Source organism: Betta splendens, chromosome 6 (genome assembly GCF_900634795.4).
Source record: "Betta splendens chromosome 6, fBetSpl5.4, whole genome shotgun sequence".
Lineage (NCBI taxonomy): Eukaryota > Metazoa > Chordata > Actinopteri > Anabantiformes > Osphronemidae > Betta > Betta splendens.
This window is the reverse complement of record NC_040886.2, coordinates 14614970-14636326: the sequence shown is the minus strand read 5'-3', so window position 1 is coordinate 14636326 and position 21357 is coordinate 14614970. Positions and strand designations below refer to the sequence as shown.

The following is a 21357-nucleotide window of genomic DNA, read 5'->3' as shown; positions in this document are numbered from 1 at the left end:
TTGAAAGAAATGCTATGTAATACCTCCACCCAGTGGTGGAGGTGCTGTAAAATACAATAGCTCATATCTGAATCAGTCTACAGTTCTACAGACATCCACAGTTGCTACTCGTTACAGTAATTATTAAAACGTATGTACACTTTTACAGAAAAATGCGTTTCTTTATACTATACAATATAACATTCCGGTACGATACAATTAAAAATGTAGAGAATTTAAAATCTTTTAACAGGTTTGAGGTCACAAAATTTCCAAATATCACTTGGTGAAGTAGAACACTGAAGTCTTTCAATCTTGTAAAGAAGCTGCTAGCGTCAGAAGAATTACCAACCCACACTATGAAACTACGAAATTACGAGTATCACGTAAACGTCTCACAACTGCCCGACCTGGCACTTGTTGCGCGACGTCACGGATGATGCTTCACGTACATTAGGAGTATTTTGCTAGTTTAAACATTTCCGCTGTCGCCTCAAAATTATTTTCGTGCTTTGCAAGACACTCCTTGTTATTTCGTCTTTAATATTTAAAAGACTTTAGTACAAATACCAGTATAATTAAAAATATAACTTTTGCTGACACGTCGCGTGCTCGCGCCGCCGTGAACTGGTGGAGTCGTTTCAGCCAATCGGCTTCTGATGCGGCGTCTCCGCCCCGGCGTCGCGTGCGTCTCGCGGCAGTATGGCCGTCGTCCCGTAGCCGCTGCGGTGCCGTCGAGCTCCACACGTCTCCAAACGGGCAACATGTCGACGGTGCTGCTGCTGAGGGGCTGTGCGCGCAGGCTGCCGGGCTGCTGCTACCACACACACACAGGCGTGTACGGGTACCGACCCAAACGGACCGACAGGGACCACAAGTTACAGAGCGACCGCATCGCCGCGCTCAACCAAGGTTGGTGCGGAGTTAATTTATAACAGAGACGAGTTTAACGCCTGAGTATTAAGCTAGTGGCTAATGCGTATTAGTGTTGCTACTGTTATTCCAGCGAATTCACACGTGTTTAAGAGTAACACGCTTGTTTTTGTACGAGTGCCGTGGCTCCACGATGATCCTGACGCCAGCCTGTTGTGTCGCCCCGTGCTCAGATCACGGCCTGGCCCGTCTGGTGGAGACGTACCGAGCACATGGACACAAGGCAGCTAAAATTAATCCTCTACTACCCGAGGAGCCCGTGGCTGAGAGCGTCCCGGAGATCGACATGTTGACCGGTACCGTAGGAGGACGACTCAACACCTCAGGTAAAGGGAAATAAAAGCCAGCAAATCAAACAGACACAGGTCAAGGTGCATTAGTTGGGGTTTGACTTTATAATAGTTATGTCTTGTTCAAAGTGGCAGAAACGATCACAAACCTGTACAAAAACAACAAATGAATGACCTACATGACAGGAAGTCAACATCCATTTATATTAACCAGCTGGAACACATCTGGATCAGCTCCGAAGGCTGGGCTAAAAGATGAGGGGCAGTTCATGTTTAGTTTATCACTTTTTTTGTAAGTTATAGACTAAGTTTTTGTCCGTTTCATTTCTTCGTGTTGTATTTTATTATTGTGAAGTGCTTTGGACGACCTCCATGTAGTAAACATCGAACAAAATAGAAGCTTCAAAATCAAGTCAGGCAGACACACAACCATACGGAAAAGTGAAATGAGAAGTCATAATTTTTTTGTACACAGGAAATTGCATATGAGTAGTAGTTCACTCACTGCCTGTGTTCCTGCAGGTCTGCGGCACTTTGGCAAAGCCGAGGCCTCCGCAGAAGAGGTCCAGGCCTACCTGGAACAGGTCTACTGCGGCCACTTGTCGGTGGAGACCAGCCAGCTGAGCAGCCTGGAGGAGAGGGAGTGGGTCGCCGACCGCTTCGAGGAGCTCGACCGGACGGGCTTCTCCCCTGAGGAGAGGAGGAAACTGGCCAAGATCATGCTGGAGTCTCAGGTCTGAGGGGAAACCAGCAGAAAACTACTAGATTGTGAAATATCGGTTTGTACTGTGTGACACCACGCTGGTTTACTCTCACTTCCTGCAGGAGTTTGACCACTTCCTGGCGACCAAGTTTGCTACAGTGAAGCGGTACGGAGGCGAAGGGGCAGAGAGCATGATGGGTTTCTTCTATGAGCTGTTCCACCAGTCGGCGCGCAGCGGCGTCACCGACGTCGTCATCGGCATGCCCCACAGAGGCCGACTCAACCTGCTGACGGGCCTCCTCAAGTTTCCACCAGAGGTTAGACTTTCCCTGGAGCCGCATGCCGCGAGACGCGTGCACTCCGGAGTTACGAGATTAGACTGTTTATTCTGGTGTTCTCTAATCAGCAGCGCATACAAACAAGAAAAAAGTCTTTGGCTGCTGAAAAGTAAACATGAGTGATGTATCGCCAGTCAACCCCCCCCCTTGCACAACTATTTTTTTTTCTCCAGCTCATGTTTCGTAAGATGCGAGGCCTCAGCGAGTTCCCCGAAACCTCGCCTGCCATCGGTGACGTCCTGTCGCACCTCACTTCCTCAGTGGAGTTGGATTTCGGATCCGAGCGGCCGCTGCACGTGACCATGCTGCCCAACCCGTCTCACCTCGAGGCCATCAACCCCGTGGCCCAGGGCAAAGCGCGAGCCAGGCAGCAGCTCAGGAAGGAAGGGGACTACTCGCCAGAGGACGATGCCCAGCCAGGGGACCAGGTCGTCTGCCTGCAGGTACCGACGGCCAGAACCAAAACCCGGCAGCACACGTTTCTATTCAGCTGTGGAAGACGAGACGAGCTGTTCTCCTCTGCGCAGGTTCATGGCGATGGCTCCTTCACTGGTCAGGGGATTGTGCCCGAAACTTTGACCCTCTCCAACCTGCCTCACTACAGAGTGGGTGGGAGCATCCACCTCATTGTGAACAACCAAGTGGGCTACACCACTCCGTCAGAGCGGGGCCGGTCGTCCTTGTACTGTAGCGACATTGGTCAGTGCAACTCAGCCTGCACCAGTACTGATGAGTTGAAGGCCTTAAACTGAACATAACAAAGAGTTTTATATGTGTAGTGAAATGCGCTGGCATGTGATGAGCGGATATCTTTGTACAACAGGTAAAATGGTGAACTGTGCCGTGATCCACGTCAATGGAGATTACGCGGAGGAGGTGCTGAGAGCCGCTCGCCTGGCGGTGGAGTACCAGAGGCGCTTCAGGAAGGACGTGATCCTGGATCTGATCTGCTACCGTCAGTGGGGCCACAATGAGCTGGATGAGCCGTTCTTCACCAACCCGGCCATGTACAAGATCATACGGTCGGTGACACACTCACCATCGTCTCCTGTTCAGTGGATAATCATTATAATGATAATCAGACACATACTCTCCCTCTGCAGGTCCCGTAAGAGCATCCCTGACTCCTACTCAGACCAGCTGATCTCTGAGGGTCTGATGACGGAAGCCGAGCGCGATGACATCAAATCCAAATATTACGGCTCGCTCAACGACAAGCTGGCCAACATGACCCTGTACAGCCCCCCGCCCACCAACCTGCAGGGCCGCTGGGGGGGCCTGGCGGAGCCCCAGGACAGCGTCACCACCTGGGACACGGGCGTTCCTGTTCCTCTGCTGCAGTTCGTTGGCGCCAAGTCTGTGGACATCCCCGAACAGATTCAGCTGCACAGCCATCTTTTAAAAACCCACGTCCAGGTGCAGCCCTCGCGTCGTTTATGTTCGTTTGTATTTTTGTCACATCTGGATGATGAGTACTCACCTTTTTTTGTTCAATTAGTCCCGGTTGCAGAAGTTGGAGGAAGGAACCAAACTGGACTGGTCCACAGCAGAGGCTCTGGCCTTTGGCTCTTTGCTCTCTCAAGGTCTGTAAGCACGGAAAAAGGTGGTTCAGAGTCTTCTTGATTACTATTGGACTGTAGAAACAGTTTGTTGTTGCTACAGGCTTTAATATTCGAATCAGCGGACAGGATGTTGGTAGAGGCACATTCAGCCAGCGACACGCTATGGTGGTGTGTCAGGACACCAACGACACGTACGTCCCTCTGAATCACATCAGCCCTGAGCAGACGGGCTTCCTGGAGGTAACTGCAGTTCAGGTTATGGCACCTAAGGTTTCCCTGCATCATTCACATCCAGTGTGTGTGTTCAGGTGTGTAACAGCCCCTTGTCTGAGGAGGCGGTGCTCGGGTTTGAATACGGTATGAGCATCGCGCAGCCCAAGCTTCTTCCCATATGGGAGGCTCAGTTTGGAGATTTCTTCAACGGAGCCCAGATCATCTTTGATACCTTTATCTCTGGAGGTAGAGTCCTACTCCTACTGTGTCATCTGCACATTTACCCCCACCTGCGTTACCTTGTCTTAAAACTGGTTTGTCTCCAGGTGAAGCCAAGTGGCTGCTACAGTGTGGGATGGTGATCCTGTTGCCTCACGGTTATGATGGAGCTGGACCCGAACACTCATCCTGCCGCATGGAGCGCTTCCTCCAGGTGTGTGTGTGTCTGTAACGGCATCAACATCGGTCAAATCAAGTTTAATTAACCTATAAGACTATTCTCTCCATTACTGTATTATTTTAATTCTTCCTCTCATCTCTCTCACCAGTACGTTTCTAGTTGGTCATGTGCCGATGCTCTGTTTTGTAGATGTGTGACAGTAAAGAGGAGGGAGTGGACGGTGACAGGGTCAACATGGCAGTGGTCAACCCCACCACACCTTCTCAGTATTTCCACCTGCTGAGGCGACAGATGATCCGCAACTTCCGCAAACCTCTGATTGTGGTTGGACCCAAGACGCTGCTGAGGTTTTCTGTGAGCGCCGCGCCCATCATCAAACTCTGCTGTTCCTATACCTGATACTTGAGGTGACTAACTCGTGTTACTTCAGGGGGCTGTGTCCAGTCTGACTGAACTGGCACCAGGAACGTCTTTCAGGCCAGTGTTGGGTGATACTTCAGTCTCAGCAGAAAGGTACAGACTTGTTTTCTTTTTTTGAGGGGATTTTTCCAAAGTGATTGATCAAAAATTATAATGACAACTGTAGACCTGCTTTCAACACGGCAGAGGCGTGGTTCTGACTGTACAGTATATGCTAATTGCTAATTCCTGTTCCTTGCAGGGTCCAGAAGGTGGTGCTGTGCTCTGGGAAGCATTACTACGCTCTGCTCAAACAGAGGGAGGCCTCTGCAGCCAACCAGAACACAGCGCTGCTCCGTGTGGAGGAGCTGTGTCCGTTTCCATTGGACGCTCTGCAGCAGGAGCTCAAAAAGTACCCGAACGCTAAAGGTAATTTCACAGAATCCCTCTAATTAGTGTTTGGCCACTTAATCGGCTGTTATTATTTTCTAAATGTTCACTTTCCAGATGCCTTCACACCAGCAGGTTGTTGGATCATAAAATAACCAGCTGATGTTTGGGATCATATTAACACTAATCCATGTGACTGCACTTCTATCCTAATGAGCAAAAAATAAGCTTCTGGAGTTGCTTATTTTTCTAGTATTTAGAAGAAAAAGTACGTTTATGACCACAAAAACGAAAATTTAAAATAAAAATTCAATGTCTAGCTCAATGTATTGATTGTATCATCTGCAGGCTCCTTGTTTTATTTTGCAAACATGCCTTTCATGCTTTGAATATGTAATAATTTCCTGGTGCTACGTTACATAACGCATCCTCGCGCAACTGATGCACCAAAGGGAAGTGAAGTTTATTTTTGTGCTTGTCACCATGAATAGATCCTAATGTAAGGTGTTTAAACGAACCACACAAAGGAAAACGAATAACCTTCAAGTTAAATAACAGAGCGGACAAAGATCTAGCAGATAAATGAGTAAATGCCCTCCAGTTTATTTCCTAAATGTGGATCAGGATGAGAAAACCACTCATTTGTGGTCATCTGTCCTGCTAAAATTAATTACCGGTACATCTGTACATGAAGAACTGTTTATTCCAGCCCAAACATGATTCTAACAAACTGTGACCTTTTGACTTGAATGTTTGACATTTATTTCACCTTTTTTACCTTTTCACTTGTGGGACAGTGATTGTCCTTCAGTGAACTCGCACACTCTTTGCTCATTGTGACACCTGCTGAAGTGCCAGTCAGAAAAATGTTTGCACACCACAAGTCGAACGGCGTTCCGCAGAATGCGGAACAGTCGGCAGTCAACCTTTCTATTAATAAGCCCTCAAGGCAACATTAGACAACACTGGTGCATCTGAAGCATGGGCTTAACCACACTGCTTCCCTGCGGAGCGACTGTCGCTGTCATTTCTCACCTCAGTGATGTGATTGCCAGGTTAGATTATGCAACACTTTTCAAAGCATAGAGAACAACAGTCTGTCAGTATCCACTCCGGCCTCTTTTCTGATTAGTCATTTGTGAGCTGTTAACTGTGCTTTTGTACTGTATGTAAAAGGAAAACATGCTGCCGAGGTTGATAGGTTTGTTGAAGTGAAACCCAGTGACAGTCATGTCTCCACTGTTTGTTGTCATTAGCTTCTTTAAAATTCTCTCCACAGAATTTGTTTGGAGTCAGGAGGAGCCTCAAAACATGGGCCCCTGGTCGTTTGTAGCTCCCAGGTTTGAGAAGCAGCTGGCCTGCAAAGTGAGTAGTGCTGGAAGTCCATCAGTGTCCACACTGAGCGCTGACATTAAACACGCTTCACTGTGTCCTCAGCTCCGGTTAGTCAGCCGCCCGGCTCTGCCTGCTCCTGCTGTCGGTATCGGGATCCTCCACCAGCAACAACAGGAGGCCATCCTCAGTGACACCTTCTCCTAGGTCTCACTAAGACTGGAAGCAAAAAAAAACAGTGCTCCCCTACGTACAGTCTGTGGTCTTCCCATAGGGAGTGGCTGAATTTCTAGGACCGTCAGTGTGGATCTGCGGGTCTCAACATGTTTGTTGGGGATAGAAAACAATAGAGAAAAGTGATGCTGATAATTCTTTTTCTAGTCAAACACAAGCTTTAATCAAGGTCCAAAAGCAAGGCCTGAATCTCTGTCTTCCTTCTTCTGATGCTTTTCCACCTTACTGTCATTCAACATATATTTTCTCTTTGTGGTTAAAGACACTATGGCACAAATAAAAAACCTTATTTGGTTCAGAATTGAGGCTTTACAGACGATGTTTACAATAGCATTGTATTAAAACGCTTGCAGCTGGGCTGAGTCATGCAAGATGTGCAAATAACTGATGTCAAAGCTCTGAATGTAAAACATTTCTCCCCTGAAGGATACAGTCAGCTGACAAGTCTAACCTGTCAGAAATGTCTGGGCACTATGTTGATGGTGAACTTTACCTGGAATTATCACTACAGTAAGGAGTAAAGGAGATGAACTTATCTCTGATGGGACGTGTTGCGCTTCTGACTGATGGCTTTGCCCGTTGGTCATGTTGTGGTACAAATTTTAGCCTGAGAAATATTTGTTATTGCAGAGAAATATGTGTTATTTTAATTGTGGTTTCATTGAAGACTAGAATTTCACAATGACTTTTAAGCACTATTGTAAATAAACCAAATTTAAATATTGAAATGGAAATATATTGAAATAAATCTATTTTCAATTTTGGTTGTTTTCATTGTTCTCTGAACTAATTATGTTTGCACATTAGCCAAAACACCTCATTACCTTCTATTAAAGACATATTGGCTTTAAATGTTTAAATCAGTAACATTTAGTATCATAATAAATCTTACAAATCAGTTTGAAGGTGTTATATTTACATGTATTTTTACTGTAATATGTCACAGCAGAAACTAGTATGTTGCAATTGATTGAATACAGTCTAATCACTGTCCTGCTGGTTTTTTACTGTGTTTTTATGCTCTGTGATGTTTCTGGAGCTGCTGCTGCTAAGACTTCACATCAGTTGGATCCTGAGTTACGGCTTTGATTGTGTCTCAGAACATTGTTCAAAGAACATGGTACGACAGGAGAGAGCTGGAAATAAATTGGCTCAGGACGTCCGAGCCCGACCCATCAGAACCTGTTTGGAGTCTCGCATTATAACAATCATACGTAGAGGTGAATTAATAAAGTGAAAACACTAAAGCATAAACTCTGTGATTCTATAATGATAAATATCTGTCATAACAATTCATTTGAAATATTCCAGTAAACCAGTTTGATGGATGAAATAGTGGAATTAGCGCTTTCTTTTTGATCTTTCTTCTTCTTCTTTCTCATGTCAACATAAAGTATTTTCATATTAGTGCATGGTTGAAAACCTTGATTGCTCTCTGTTTGAGGTTTATCAAGAATTTGCATAATTGTATTCCTGCAGTTTTTCCTAAATAACAGAGCATTCCTGATGATAAAAGAACATTTTCTTCATTTCCATTTATATATTTTAATCCACATGACTTTTTTCACATTCTCCAAACAGCTACTGTCTCTTTGATGCCTTTGTTTTCTTTTTTGAGCCTCATTATTGACACTTCAATAGGACGCTTTATCTAACTGCTCCTATTGCCAAACGCTTCCATCACCGCGTTGCTACAGCAGTCACTGGAAACCAACAGAGGGTCAGTGTTCAAACTCACATTGTAAATGTAAAATCCCAGATTGAATCACGCGGTGAATTTTGTCACAGTAAATTCACGTCATAATGTGAGAGAAGAATATTTCTGGTCCTGTACAGGTGACATGATGCTGGTGGTGTTCTAACAGATCTCCTTTAAGGATGTTTAGAAGCACAGACCCTGAGGAATGAATCATGTTTTTGCAGTTTGGACTGCAGATGTGTTGATGCACTAAGGACACATTTTATTTCTTTGGCTTCCGTCCTTTGGAGTCTCGTGTAAAATATATGTGGCTCTAGAATAGTCTAGAATTAGTGATCGATTAACTACAGAAAGTGGACAGGGGGGCCGGGGTTGCCCACCCTTCATGGGTCCTCATGACTCCTAGCTACGCCCCCGCCTCTGCATTTCAACACGCGTTAAAATGAAAGCATCCGTGCACGGACACCGGGTTTAAACCCAAGCATGTGCTTCAGCGTCGCCTGCTCACGACACCGGTGAGTCCGGCGGAGTTCGGACCGGGCCGGTGATTTGGTGCAATGCGAACACTTAAATCGCTCGCTGTGCGCGCTGTCAGCCAGATAGGCGGGAGCGGCAGCCTCCCACTCCCCCTATTGCTATAACAACCGCGGGGCGGTCGGTCGGTCGGTCGCTCGTCGGTGTGACTCCGTGGCACAGCGGCTCCGATGCGCCTGCCAAGTAGCCCGACTTCAGCTCGCAACGGCGGCGTTTGACGCGGACTGAGTCCTGCCCGGGCAGAAGGAGGAGGAGGACGACGAAGAGGAGGAGGAGGAGGAGAGCCGGTGACTCCCCGCCACAGTGAGCCGAACAGCGGGGAAGCTCGGGCTCGAGAGCCGCTACGTCAAAGTGATTAGTCGAATAAGCTGTCGGGGTCGGACGCAGCAGCCGTCCGTGGGCTCGCCTGGCCGCGTGCATGAGCTGAGGACGCTGAGGTCTGCGCTGACGAGCCGCCACGAGACCTTGGCGAAAGGCACAAGTGCGCTACTTTCTTTTGCTCTTCTTCTTCTTCTTCTTCTTCTTTGGTTGGGTGAGACGGCTGGAATCCTCCAGCGGCGTCTCTTCCCCCCTCCCCGGTGCGACATGGCGAAAGAAAACGGCGAGTCCAGCGATGGATCCTGGAAAAAGCATGTCGACGATATCAAGAAAATATTTGACTTCAAGGAAGTCCTTGGCACGTGAGTACCGAGATAACGCAGGCTCGCGGGCGACTAGAAACTTTGTATCCACTTAGCCTCAGACAACAATGACACATTGTAGCGTTTAACGGAAACGAAGCGGACTGACAGCTGTTGAATCAGGTGAGAGTTTCTCGGCGGTGGCGCGCAGACAGGGGCCTCTTGAACTAACGACACGCTCAAAAGCCCGTTAAAAAACGGCAGCCAGGTGACCGATACCAGTAAACACCCAGACACTGGGGAAATGAATGGCGAGCGTGGCCCCGACACGCGTGACGCGCCTCGTTAGGTCGTGGATCCATTCAGCCTGGTGATCGGGGACGTTCGGCAGAACTCCGCCAGCTGGGCCTGGTTCCGCACACACGCTGAGACGAGCTCCGAGCCGAACGAAGGCGCCGTCTGCTCCAGTCGAGCCCGATTCAACCTAGTGACACAGATTCTCTGAACGCCCCGACGTTCTGGAGCTCGGCTCAGTTCGGCCGGCCTGGTGTCACAGATTATGGCCTTTCCCGTGTCTCAGCAGGCAAATTCCAGGGTTTTGTTGCTGGGGGTGTTTGACATCATCCCTCTTCCTCATCCTGGAAGCTGCTCTGGAGTAGGTTGTGCTTTTATGACTGAAACAGCATCGAGGCCGTCATTGTGGTGATAGATCGCTTGGTTGCCGTCACACATGTTATACTGTGTGTTTACCGTTTCCTGTTGGACCCTTGGCCCCCGAAGACGAGCCCCTCCTCCCGACAGAGACTCATTCCAGGCTGTTGTGTTGGGGAAGGCCCTGCCTCCCCAGGGAAATATCTGTTTTTCTAAGTCGGCCTCAGAAACCGGCGTCAAGCCGAGCACAGAAAGCTTCGCTGCAGCCGAAGCGCGGACGGAAGCCATTCATAACGGCTGAAACGGCCTCGCTGCCGGATCCGCAGCCGCTTCTCGTGCAAACTTGGCCGTGTCCACCATCTTGTCCTGTGGAATCCAGGACGGGTCCTCGTGACCGCAGGTCCGCTCCCCCGTCACAGCATTCTCTCACAGGCCGGTGATTCACACAGCGCACTCGCCACTCCGGCTGTCGCACTAAACAGTCAGACGTTCCTACCTGGAGGCACTTCTGATTTCCCCAAGGCTTTCATTTATGTGTGAAGAGCCTCTGAATAACACCAGTGAATCATCGTGATTTGCTGTCCACACAATGCCCAGGTTGGAGGAACACGCGTCCCTCGCCCACAGCCCGGCGTGTGTGTGTGTGTGTGTGTGTGTGTGTGTGTGTGTGTGTGTGTGTGTGTGTGTGTGTGTGTGTGTGTGTGTGTGTGTGTGTGTGTGTGTGTGTGTGTGTGTGTGTGTGTGTGTGTGTGTGTGTGTGTGTGTGCTTCATCATCCTCCTCCTCCTGCAGGTTTCCCCCAAACCTGTCCAGGAGAGATCATCCCTCCACTGTGTCTTGGTGCCAAAGCATCATTATTCACTACTTCAGCGTTGGAAAGTCACCAAATAGATTTACTCAAGCGATTAAGGCCAATTATGTGTTACTTTACCTCAGCAATAAAATTTTATGCTCTTATGTTATCCTTCTACAGCTCAACAGACACCATTGTGCTTTTAACTTGTCGTTTATTTGTTACTATTCAGGCAAATAGTTGACAGACTGAACCTTTTTGTGTAATGATGTGTGAAACCTGGAATGCAGTACTGTTACAGTCATACTGATACTTGAACACAGCTCAGGGTTGAAGCGGGCGTCTGCACGTAGTTCATGCCATGATGATGATGATGGGTTAGTGTACAAGCTGTTGCTGGTGCTGTTGATGGTTCTGGTTCTGGTGCTGGTTGTGCTTGTGCTGGAGCCAGTGTTGGTGCTGGTGCTGCTGGTTCTGTTGCTGATGGTTCTGGTGCTGACGGTTCTGTTGCTGGTGCTGTTGCTGGTACTGATGGTTCTGTACTGATGGTTCTGGTGCTGGTTATGCTTGTGCCGCTGCCGGTGCCGGTTCTGGTGGGGCTTCGGCCCCTTCCGCTGTGTTCACTCTCCACTCGTGATCCTGTGCTCTAATGAGATCTCGGCCTCTGAAGTCGGCCGTTCCGCTTCAGCGCCGTTTGCCTCGCGGCTAATTTCGGGCCCGTACGCCGCTGATGCGCTGCTGAAGCAAATTAAGAAACCTGACCACAAACACCTTCAGAGGTCCCAGCGGGCGGGAGGCGGAGATACGGTGGCCTCCTTTTTCAGGGGCGCGGTCGGAGCCAAGGGTTCCTTCCTCCATCCAAGGATTTCATCCATTTATTGAACCTGAGCCAAAGTGGGGCGTAGCTGCTGCATGTTACTGGGCTCCCACTAGTGGAGAGGTCGGTCTCTGTTTGACGTGTGCTATTTTAGAAAGCCAGTCGAGGCTTCCTGAACAAGTAGCGAAGGAACTTTTAGACCCTCGCTTATCAGCAGCTCAAATGTCCGCGCGTCAGGATGTTCCAGTTCATACCTGGGGTCAAAGCAGAACTAAAACTCCGTTTTCCAATCGAGTTCCTTTTTTTTAAAGTTCATTCTTGTGTATTTTTAGACTCTGACTTTGAGATTAAAGCTGCTCTGTCGGCTCCTGCTGCAAGAGTTTAGCTAAAGTCGACCTACATGTGTCACTTGTCATTCCACCGAAGACACGATATTTGATTACACCGACACAGATGATCGTGTTTTTTAGTTTTCTCTGGCGTCTCCTCGGCACCGTCAAACCGACGGCGTCAGTCAGCGATTCTCTGAACCTCTGTTTGTGTGGAGGCGAGCTGGTCCTTGAAACCCCCTGAAAGCGGTGGAAGCGGCAGCTAGGCAACTGGGAAGCTGGAAGTCCTTGCTTGTTCCCACTGCAGGAGACATTTCGTGCCTCTCGTCCTCCAGCCGTGTGATCAACACTCTGCCGAACACAGAGTCCCCGTTCCTGCGACGCCGCCTCGGGCCCCGGTGAGCGCCTTGAATAAATTATCCCCAGCTTCCGTCGCTGGGACCGCGAGAGCCGCTGGATGTCATTCATCACAAGCGTCCTCTTCAGGAGTCGCGGCCGTCTCGCGGGCCTTCCGGCCGCCTCTCTGGCTGGCGTGGCCCTGAGCAGCAGGTGTTGAAGTGGAGGAGTCATGGCTGAGGTGCATTCATGTGGCTGACGGCTGTAGTCGTCGCATGTGGGCGTGCTCTGCAACCAAGGGCTGCGTCACGCGCCGGTTCCGAGCCTCACGAGGAGGTCACGCCGGCAGCAACTGGACCTGGATTATCGCATTCCCACCTCCATCCCATATGTTGTGTAACAGGCCGCTCACACAAGAAGATCCCCCCCCCCCCCCCCCCCCCCCCCCCCCGACACCAAGCATTGCTCTTACATCTGCAGCATCAGCCGCCCGTTTCACACTGACAGCGGCCCACGTTTCACATGAGTCAGCTTTGGCTCGGATGTCCTGCACATCGTGTGGCGGTGACTGCAGACTGTCGCATGAGATCTGGGAACAGGCGGCTCTGTGCCTCTGGGAAGAGCTCAGAATGCGACTGTTATCATCCGGCCCGGTGGGACGGTGTGCAGCCTGGGACTCCGGCCCGGTTTACTGGCGTCAGGGTTCTTTGGTGCGTTTCCTGCCAGGTGGGAGACACCTCTCAGGACAAATAAGCAGAGTCCTCGCTGAAGGATCCTCCTGTGTTCCACGTTCTTTGTGCATGTGCAGCATCACCACATGCACGTCCCTTTAATTCCTGTGGACTCCTGAAGCGGTGGCGTTACCTGCAGCTGCAGCACAGACCGCGGTGTTGGATGCACTGACGAGGCATCCAACGCCGCAGTCGCAGGCGTGCATTCTGACATGCCGTCATTGACAGGAAGCGCCGCTGCTCGTCTGCTCGCTGAGCGGAGCCTCTCTGTCAGTTCACAGGTGTTTCCTGTGGTTTCCGTCGCTGCGTCTCCTGCTGCACAGAGCGCGCTCAGAGGTGAACGGCTGCTGCAGTGAGGGCCTGCCGGGGCCGGTACCAATGCTGCTGTAGCGTGGAGTCCCACAGAAGCCCTTGAATTTACATATCGCCCCGCACCAGCAGCCCGAACGAGGTCACAGCCGCGGGACGCGTGCTCTCAGCTCCTCCGGAGCCGCAGCGAGCGTGTTTTAGCTCATGACACCTGGGGCCGGACTTTGTGACCAGGTAGTGTGTTTGTGCGCAGTGTGTATTTGTGCATCATGACATAACTGACCCCCCCCCATGTGCTGGTGTAGAGGAGGATTAGTGTGGATTTAATGACCCTGGTGGGACTTAGTGCAGCGAGTTTAGAGCCTGTTTGGAGGAACTGAGCCCACTTTGACAGCAGAATGTCTTCATGGTGTTTTCCCTCCTGCTGTTTGACGCATTATTTCAGGGGAGTCTCTCTGCTTCACCTATAACTGACAGCATTCCACCAAACCATCAATTTCAGAGATTGAACAGCGTGTCAGAGGAAGAATGCATGACTCTGCTTTCCCAGGGTCATGGGGCGCCACCCCCTGGACGGGGAGACCACTCACTCACCAGTTAATGTGACTCAAATGTGGGAGGACGGAGTCGTCCATCTGGAAACATCAACAAGGTGCAGAGATTGAGTCCGAGCTGCCTCCAGTTCATCAGTTGATCTGGGATTAGCTTATTTTTAGTCCTTTTAGATTTCCTACACTTCTGGTTCAGTGAAAACGACCCGGCGACTTTCAAACAGTCACTAAAACACTTCCACTAAACCGCCCTGAGAGCTCCAGCGCGTAAAAAGCTGCCTCTGAAAGTGTGTAATGAAAACCAGAGGGTGTAAAAGGCGATCGGCCAGTTTCATTAAGGTGGACTGAGTGTGGCTCCATAGCAACAGATACAGATTGCCTGTGCAAACATTCCCTTAATTCCGTATTTGTTTTAAAGGCTCTCGTACGTGGGAACAGATGGTGGAGGAAGACACGCTACCGCCGTCCTTAAGTGTTTGCTGTGCGTTTGGCTGCACACGAGGACGAAGTGTGATCCAGCACAGAAGGCTGTGGGCCCCGACCGGGCCCCGGCCGGGGCCCGTGTGCTCCGACTGGGCCCCGGTCAAAGTTGTTAACTTCGCCTCCGTTTCTTTTGCAGGGGCGCCTTTTCCGAGGTGGTGATGGCCCGGGAGAAGTCCGCGGGGAAGATGGTGGCGATCAAGTGCATCCCAAAGAAGGCTCTGAAAGGGAAGGAGATGAGCATCGAGAACGAAATCGCTGTGCTGAGGAGGTAGGTACCGCCCGCTCCGCTCCGCTCCGCCGCGCCGCTGCCTCGGCGCTTCCTCCGGGAGGCCGCGCAGGCCCCGCTCACTTTATTTACCAATCACTGTCAGACTTTATTGACTTCCTGGCCCGGTCTCATCTGTCGCCTATTTTGGGTGCGCGCGCCTCGACGGAGGTTGATAGGATTGCGCTGACACCAGGTGACACGCCATCCTCCTCCGGGGCCTGATGGGTAATTCCTCTGAGAGTCTCAGTTATCAGTCACCCTTGAAATGAGGATGCCCGTTGTTGGGTGTAGTTGCCTAGTTACAGTTGCTATCGGTTCACTTCCCTTTTTTTGTCTCAACCCTGATTTCTCTTTTCTCCCTGTCGTCGAGCTCCATGCATCTCCGTTAGTCTCGCAGCCCTCAAACCGCTCCTTCATTTTCATTCTGGATGTACAAAGGAAGTTGTGAAGGTTGTTTAGTCCTTTGAGACTCTCGCCTCCCCCGTCTTACACACCCACCTTTTCCTTTTCAGCCACCTGCCCTTCTGAACACGATCTGTCATCTGCATCTCTCCTCGCAGAGGCTGCTTTTTTTCCTAACTAAAACCTTGCTGGTCGGTTGCCTGGACACCGGCTCCCAGCATCCGTCCTGTATTATCCCTCCAGGTGCTCCTGCTGACAGGGGTTGCCGCTTCATGACTCCATGATTTGCATTCTCGAAGAATCCCCACACACTCGATCACGTGCAAGAGGTTTTCTCCTGTCTGTGAAAGAAGTGCTTTGACACAATGCTTTGGTACAATTTTCACAAGGGTACACACACACACACACACACACACACGGTGTAATTACAGCCAATGTGCTGTAACAAAAACAAAAAATGATCTGTTTGCATTTGGCAGGGCATCATCTTAACAAAGGGAAGCCTAATTGCACCTCATTAGTGTCTTGTGCCGACATGAACAGACGCTGACAGGAAGCTGTTGTGTCTCTCCAGGATAAAGCATGAGAACATTGTGGCTCTGGAGGACATCTACGAGAGCTCCAACCACCTGTACCTCATCATGCAGCTGTAAGTACGACCTTGGTTCGGGTCAGACTTCCACTCGTGCGAGGCGTTCGAGGTTTTAAAACGTGATGTAAACAGGTGTCGTCATTAGGAACAGTAGTGGAGACTGATAGAGAACGGATGCTCTCTGAATCCACTTTATGCTGTCTCCCCATGAAAGGCCTCCACCCGGCGCTGCCATTTTCCTGCTCGTGGCACATGCCGCCGTCATCGGAGACCTTTCGCTCTCGCCGCATAATTTCTCGGTGTTTGTGACTAATGCGCCAGCCATTTAGGCAGCGATTATCTGCCCCCTTTGTCCCTCTGAAAGGTGCGTAATGCTGCCTCCAAGTCTCACTCATGAGACGAGCGAGCGTCTCGTCTGCGGAGGCGCAGCCTGGTGATTATTTCCCAACTTAACATCGCTTGTGACGTTTAAGTTTAATGCAGAAGAATGCAGATAAATCAGCGAGACGCCGTAGACGAAGTGCTTGCATGGGGCAGGTCACGATTGCCCCATGTGTTAGGGCAGCTTTTCCATTCTCCTGCTGTGTAACGCAGACTCGGGGTGTCGTCCGTGTGCTGACAGGGTGTCTGGGGGGGAGCTGTTCGACCGGATCGTGGAGAAGGGCTTCTACACGGAGATGGACGCCAGCCGGCTCATTCGGCAGGTTTTGGATGCAGTCAACTATCTCCACTCCATGGGCATAGTGCACCGAGACCTAAAGGTGAAACCATACGTGCAACCAACAGCCTGAGAGCGGGGGAATCCCTCCTATGTAATTTACGTGTGTGACATTACACGACCTCTGGCTGTGGATCCCCCACAAATGTCAAATGTCACCTGTTTTACTGACAAAAATAAAATCTGAGGTCCTGATGAGTACAGCTACTGTGACTCCTCAATGACAAATCCAGGGGATGTTTCACCAGGCACATGTTACACATGTTACCCCTGAGACCTTGGGCGATGTTAATGTCTTTTTAAAGCCACTGAGCTCAATGAAGACAGAAATGAACTCATGGAAACCACAAATGTCAAAAAACCCTCTTTCTTTTTGTGTTTTCAGCCTGAGAACCTGCTGTACTTCAGCCCCGACGATGAGTCAAAGATCATGATCAGCGACTTCGGCCTTTCAAAGATGGAGGGGACGGGTGACGTGATGGCCACGGCCTGTGGGACCCCGGGATACGTGGGTGAGGCCGCCCTCTGAGCCGCGGCGCTCGTGGAAACGCTCCGACATAATGAGATTCTGTCGTTGGCTAAACACGAGCGTAGATAATCTGGCCGTAGGCGCAGGTCAACCTCCGCCATCTGCCACGGGCGCACTCGCAGACGCTCGCGTGTTCACACTGTCCTCTGACGCTTTGTGCAACCATGTCTCTGCTGCAGCTCCTGAGGTTTTGGCCCAGAAGCCCTACAGTAAAGCTGTGGACTGCTGGTCTATCGGCGTCATCGCCTACATCCTGTGAGTGCTTCGTTTAACGCACACAATGGAATGAATTTTAGTTTGCATGTAAACAGGAAGCAGCAGCCCCACAGACCCCACATAATAAAAACCTGGTTTCGAATGCCTTGATATACGTGAAGGCAGTCACTGATGCTACCAGGCTAAAACAAATCAATAAATGTCACATTTAACTGATATTTAATCCCATTTTCAGTGCGTTTAGCATCGACAGCCTCTCTAATCCCATTGAACTATCTCTTGCTGCATTATTTGTGATAAACTCTAATTGACAGTGAATGGAATCAGGCCACAAACGCAATCCTTTTAGTTGAGTGAAGTTTGTAACATGTGCTGGATGGTGGCGTTGCTGACTCGTAATGTCTTCTGGCCTCAGACTGTGCGGTTACCCTCCCTTCTACGACGAGAACGACTCCAAGCTCTTCGAGCAGATTCTCAAGGCCGACTACGAGTTCGACGCGCCGTACTGGGACGACATCTCGGACTCGGGTGAGCCGCTTTAAACGAGTCAGGCTTGGGCCCGTGTAATAAAGCAGCCCGGGCAGGCTGCCATTACCACAATGAGGGTAGAGCATCCTGCTGCTGCATCGCTCTGTGAACTTCAACAGATGCTTCAACAATTAAAGGCCAGGCACCCGTTTGACCTCGTTTGTGGCTCCACGGGTTCTGGTTCTCTGCTCGGTTATTCTGTTTGCTATGATTGTTTTTGTCCTTCGCTCATTCTCATTTCCTGTTGTCTCCTTCAGTCAAGTCAGTTCTATTTACAAACTAGCTTCCAGGGTCTTTGCAGCAATACAGGGTACCAACTAGGGACACTAAAGTACTAGATGGGCCTTGTGGTACGAACGTAGTCCCAATCGGACCTGCCCTTGACTTTCTCGATGTCTTCCACAGCCAAAGACTTCATCAGCTCCCTAATGGAGAAGGACCCGGAGAAGAGATTCACATGTGACCAGGCTCTTCAGCACCCCTGGTGAGAAGCGACTCGTCGCCACACGCAGACAATCACGAGGAACCGCGCGTCTCGGTGCGACGGACCGGCGGTGTGACGCAGATCGCCCGGCTCGTGCATTTGTCATGGGGAGCATGTCCTCCCACTGTCATCTGTCGCCATGGCTCCAAGCTGCGAGCCCACCTCTGCTCGGCTCCGCCGGGCGAGCGAGGGATCTGCTGAATAAATGTCTGCCAATTAGTGGCTGGCATCCTGAAGGATCCTTGAAGAATGTGGATGCTCTAATGAACTATTAGGATGTCATCCCAGGCCCGAGCCGGAGCTAACGAGAGCAGGCTGGTGTGGGCCGCCGCCTCCAGCTGAGGGGGCCAATATAAATAAGTCTGTTAGCCAATAATGAGCCTTCGGGGCCCAGGGCAGCTGATCCGTCTCATACAACTACGCGCTTTGTGACACTGGTAACAGGTGTCCTAACGGAAACAAATGGCTCTCGCTGATGAGGCTTCATAGACTAAGTTATGATGAATGTGACACAAAGTGAGGCCATCGGTTTATCTCCTGCAGAGACGTGGCAGCATCCATCAAACACGAGTGAAAATAAATGATGAGAACAGCAGGGGGGCGACTGGCAGGGGAATCGCAGAAACAAATGTGGGTCTGTGGTAAACGCGTGTTCACACCATGTTTGGATTCTCAGGATCGCCGGCGACACGGCCCTCTGCAAGAACATCCACGAATCCGTCAGCCGGCAGATGAGGAAGAACTTCGCCAAGAGCAAATGGAGGGTGAGCTGGCCGCCTGTTCCCGCCGCCGCGCGTCTGTCGTTGCCGTGACCTTTGACCCTTTGTCTCCGCTTGTCTCGCGCCGCAGCAAGCGTTCAACGCCACGGCCGTGATCCGCCACATGAGGCGCCTCCAGCTGGGCTCCAGCTTCGGCAGCAGCGTCCACGGCGGCGGCTCCGTGTCCAGCCCCCAGAGCCGGGCTCCGGCCAAGAGCCAGTCCGTGGACTGTGCCCCGCTGTCCCTGGCGGACGGTGAGCACATTTATTTTATTTGTCAGATTTGTTGTGCTGATGGTTTGATGGAACCGGTCGGCCGCTAATTAGCCGATGGTTCCGTTCCGGTCAGGAATGTTTCTATTAATGCCAAGAATGAGTCCAGCTCTGCTTTTGGACGCTAGCTATGAAAAACCCACCCGCTGCTGCACAGTGTCACTGGCTTCATTACAGTGAACAGTACTGGCCTCGTTAACGGCCTCCGTCTTCTGCCTTTCCTCCCACAGGTCCTCCGATAGCCCCCCTGCCCCCTGCTGTCAAAGCCTACAACCGGGACTCCGACGCCCCCTCTCCCGTCCGCGAGGAGCCGGCGGTGTCGGCGGCGGCGGCGGAGGCGTCGCGGCCGCGGCCCTCCACCGTCACGGTCATCCACACGGGGACTAAATGACGCCAGGTTCCGCGGGAGGTGAGCTGGGAGACCACGGAGCTGTGAGACAGGCCTCGTGAGTCCACGCCGTTGCCCAGCTCGCCCATCCCGCCGCCGCCTCCCGCCCGATTCCGCCAGCCGCGGGAGGAATTTGAGGGGCGCCGCCCCTCCCACTGTCACACAGACCTGGACGCTCAGAGGGGCAGAGGCTCCGCAGGCGCCACGTTCAGGCTGCGCCGCGGCCCTCCGGCAGACGAACAGGCCGCTGCTGCGGGGGACGCGCCTCGCTGAGTGGAGACCTCCGCTTGAGGCCGCTCCTCGGAGACGGGACGCCCCCCTCTGTGCCGTGTGTAAATAACCCGCCCGGAGCCGCTGAGTCAAGTCGTGTAACGCAAGTGAAACATAAGCTTCAAGCCGTGGTGAATCGTCGTGACGTCGTCTGCACCCTGAACTCCTCGTCGTCGTGGCAACTCGTCAATTTTCAGTGACAACAACGTGTGTAATCGCTTTACTTTGAAGTGGCCGCGGAACGCGAGCAGGATTGTGTGCTTTTGGGCCCGACGCACTGGATTATTTATTTTCCTACAATATCCTCTAACTTTTGTAAGGTCGTGGAAGCGTGTAAATGCGTTGGGACACAGGACGTGCTGTAGTAGCTGTGACTTGAGTGACTGTGAAGTCCTCCTCCACCACAGGAGGGCACCCCCGTGTTGTGGCTTCACGACCAGTTCTCAGGGATGTGCTCCAGCGTGACGCTAACCGGACCGAGCCTGGCTGCTGGTGATGGGGACGGTGAAAATACCGGGAAGCTGCAGATGCTTATTATTCTGATGAGCCATTGGGAGACGTGAGCGCGATTTTCATTCCTCAGATTCTTCACATGCGTTGTGACGGGATTGTCTTCACTTTTTAAAAACCTTGAATTGCGGATCTGAATTAAAGCAGATGTGTCCATTAGTGGAGTGTGTGTGTGAGTGAGTGTGTGTGTGTGGGGAACGTGCACCGTTGCAGCTCAGTCGCTGGTCTGCAGACGACTCGCTCACTGTGAGTGTGGAATCACTGTGCTTTTCATGGAAGCCTGTTGAATTTCGCAGGAAGGCTCGTTCTCCTTCCTGCCTCCTCTGAAGACTTTCACACAGAGGAGAGACCGGTCCTTGAATGAGGCACATTGTAGATTCCTCAACATGAATTAGAGGAAAAGGCACTCAACATCACAGGGTTTGAATTATCTAAAATGTTGTGGTGAATATTGACACGTGGACTTTAAGCCTGTTTACTGTAAATACAAATCTCAACAACACAGGTTGTGGGCTTTTCTTTTTTGTCTTCCCTATTTCTTTGTCTCCCCCCAAAAGAAAGTGCAAAAAAAGAAGAAATCAACAACTGTGAAGTGTTTAATCCCACAAGTATGCATGTATCACACTGTTGTAGAGGTTTCTGTATTAAAGAGAGCCTTGTTCGCTCGTGTCGTTGCTTCTCTGACACATTATGAAGTACAAGTCTGTAATAGAAATGGCTTCACTCCTCCAGCGAGTGTGTGGGTACGTGTGCATCAATATTAAACGTTTACCATTTGAAAAACAAGTGGCTTCAGT

At 50.8% G+C, this 21357-nt stretch overlaps 2 protein-coding genes across 2 annotated transcripts; both read left to right on the top strand.

Moving 5' to 3' along the window:
- The first annotated feature begins 644 nt into the window (after positions 1–644).
- Positions 645–7537, top strand: dhtkd1 (dehydrogenase E1 and transketolase domain containing 1). Its single transcript, XM_029153781.3, has 17 exons — positions 645–891; positions 1086–1238; positions 1725–1936; positions 2028–2222; positions 2417–2686; positions 2771–2942; positions 3067–3265; positions 3347–3659; positions 3742–3826; positions 3906–4045; positions 4114–4264; positions 4345–4451; positions 4608–4772; positions 4849–4931; positions 5080–5246; positions 6487–6572; positions 6645–7537. The coding sequence occupies exons 1-17, from the start codon at positions 744–746 to the stop codon at positions 6744–6746; spliced, it is 2748 nt and encodes a 915-aa protein (XP_029009614.2). The 5' UTR covers positions 645–743; the 3' UTR covers positions 6747–7537.
- A 1375-nt stretch (positions 7538–8912) lies between these two features.
- camk1db (calcium/calmodulin-dependent protein kinase 1Db) lies at positions 8913–21346 on the top strand. Its single transcript, XM_029153793.3, has 11 exons — positions 8913–9686; positions 14762–14893; positions 15870–15944; positions 16510–16648; positions 16991–17117; positions 17314–17389; positions 17766–17878; positions 18284–18362; positions 19039–19126; positions 19212–19374; positions 19623–21346. Exons 1-11 carry the CDS (start codon positions 9592–9594, stop codon positions 19781–19783), a joined length of 1248 nt encoding a protein of 415 aa, XP_029009626.1. The 5' UTR covers positions 8913–9591; the 3' UTR covers positions 19784–21346.
- Positions 21347–21357: the final 11 nt, after the last annotated feature.

Excerpts from the sequence above, each read along its gene's own strand:
- camk1db (XM_029153793.3), top strand. The coding sequence starts at position 9,592 with ATGGCGAAAGAAAACGGCGAGTCCAGCGATGGATCCTGGAAAAAGCAT. Across the intron at positions 16,649-16,990 it reads TAGTGCACCGAGACCTAAAG|CCTGAGAACCTGCTGTACTT; the intron begins GTGAAACCATAC and ends TTGTGTTTTCAG. Across the intron at positions 17,390-17,765 it reads GGCGTCATCGCCTACATCCT|ACTGTGCGGTTACCCTCCCT; the intron begins GTGAGTGCTTCG and ends TTCTGGCCTCAG.
- dhtkd1 (XM_029153781.3), top strand. The coding sequence starts at position 744 with ATGTCGACGGTGCTGCTGCTGAGGGGCTGTGCGCGCAGGCTGCCGGGC. Across the intron at positions 2,223-2,416 it reads TCCTCAAGTTTCCACCAGAG|CTCATGTTTCGTAAGATGCG; the intron begins GTTAGACTTTCC and ends TTTTTTCTCCAG. Across the intron at positions 3,266-3,346 it reads GCCATGTACAAGATCATACG|GTCCCGTAAGAGCATCCCTG; the intron begins GTCGGTGACACA and ends CTCCCTCTGCAG.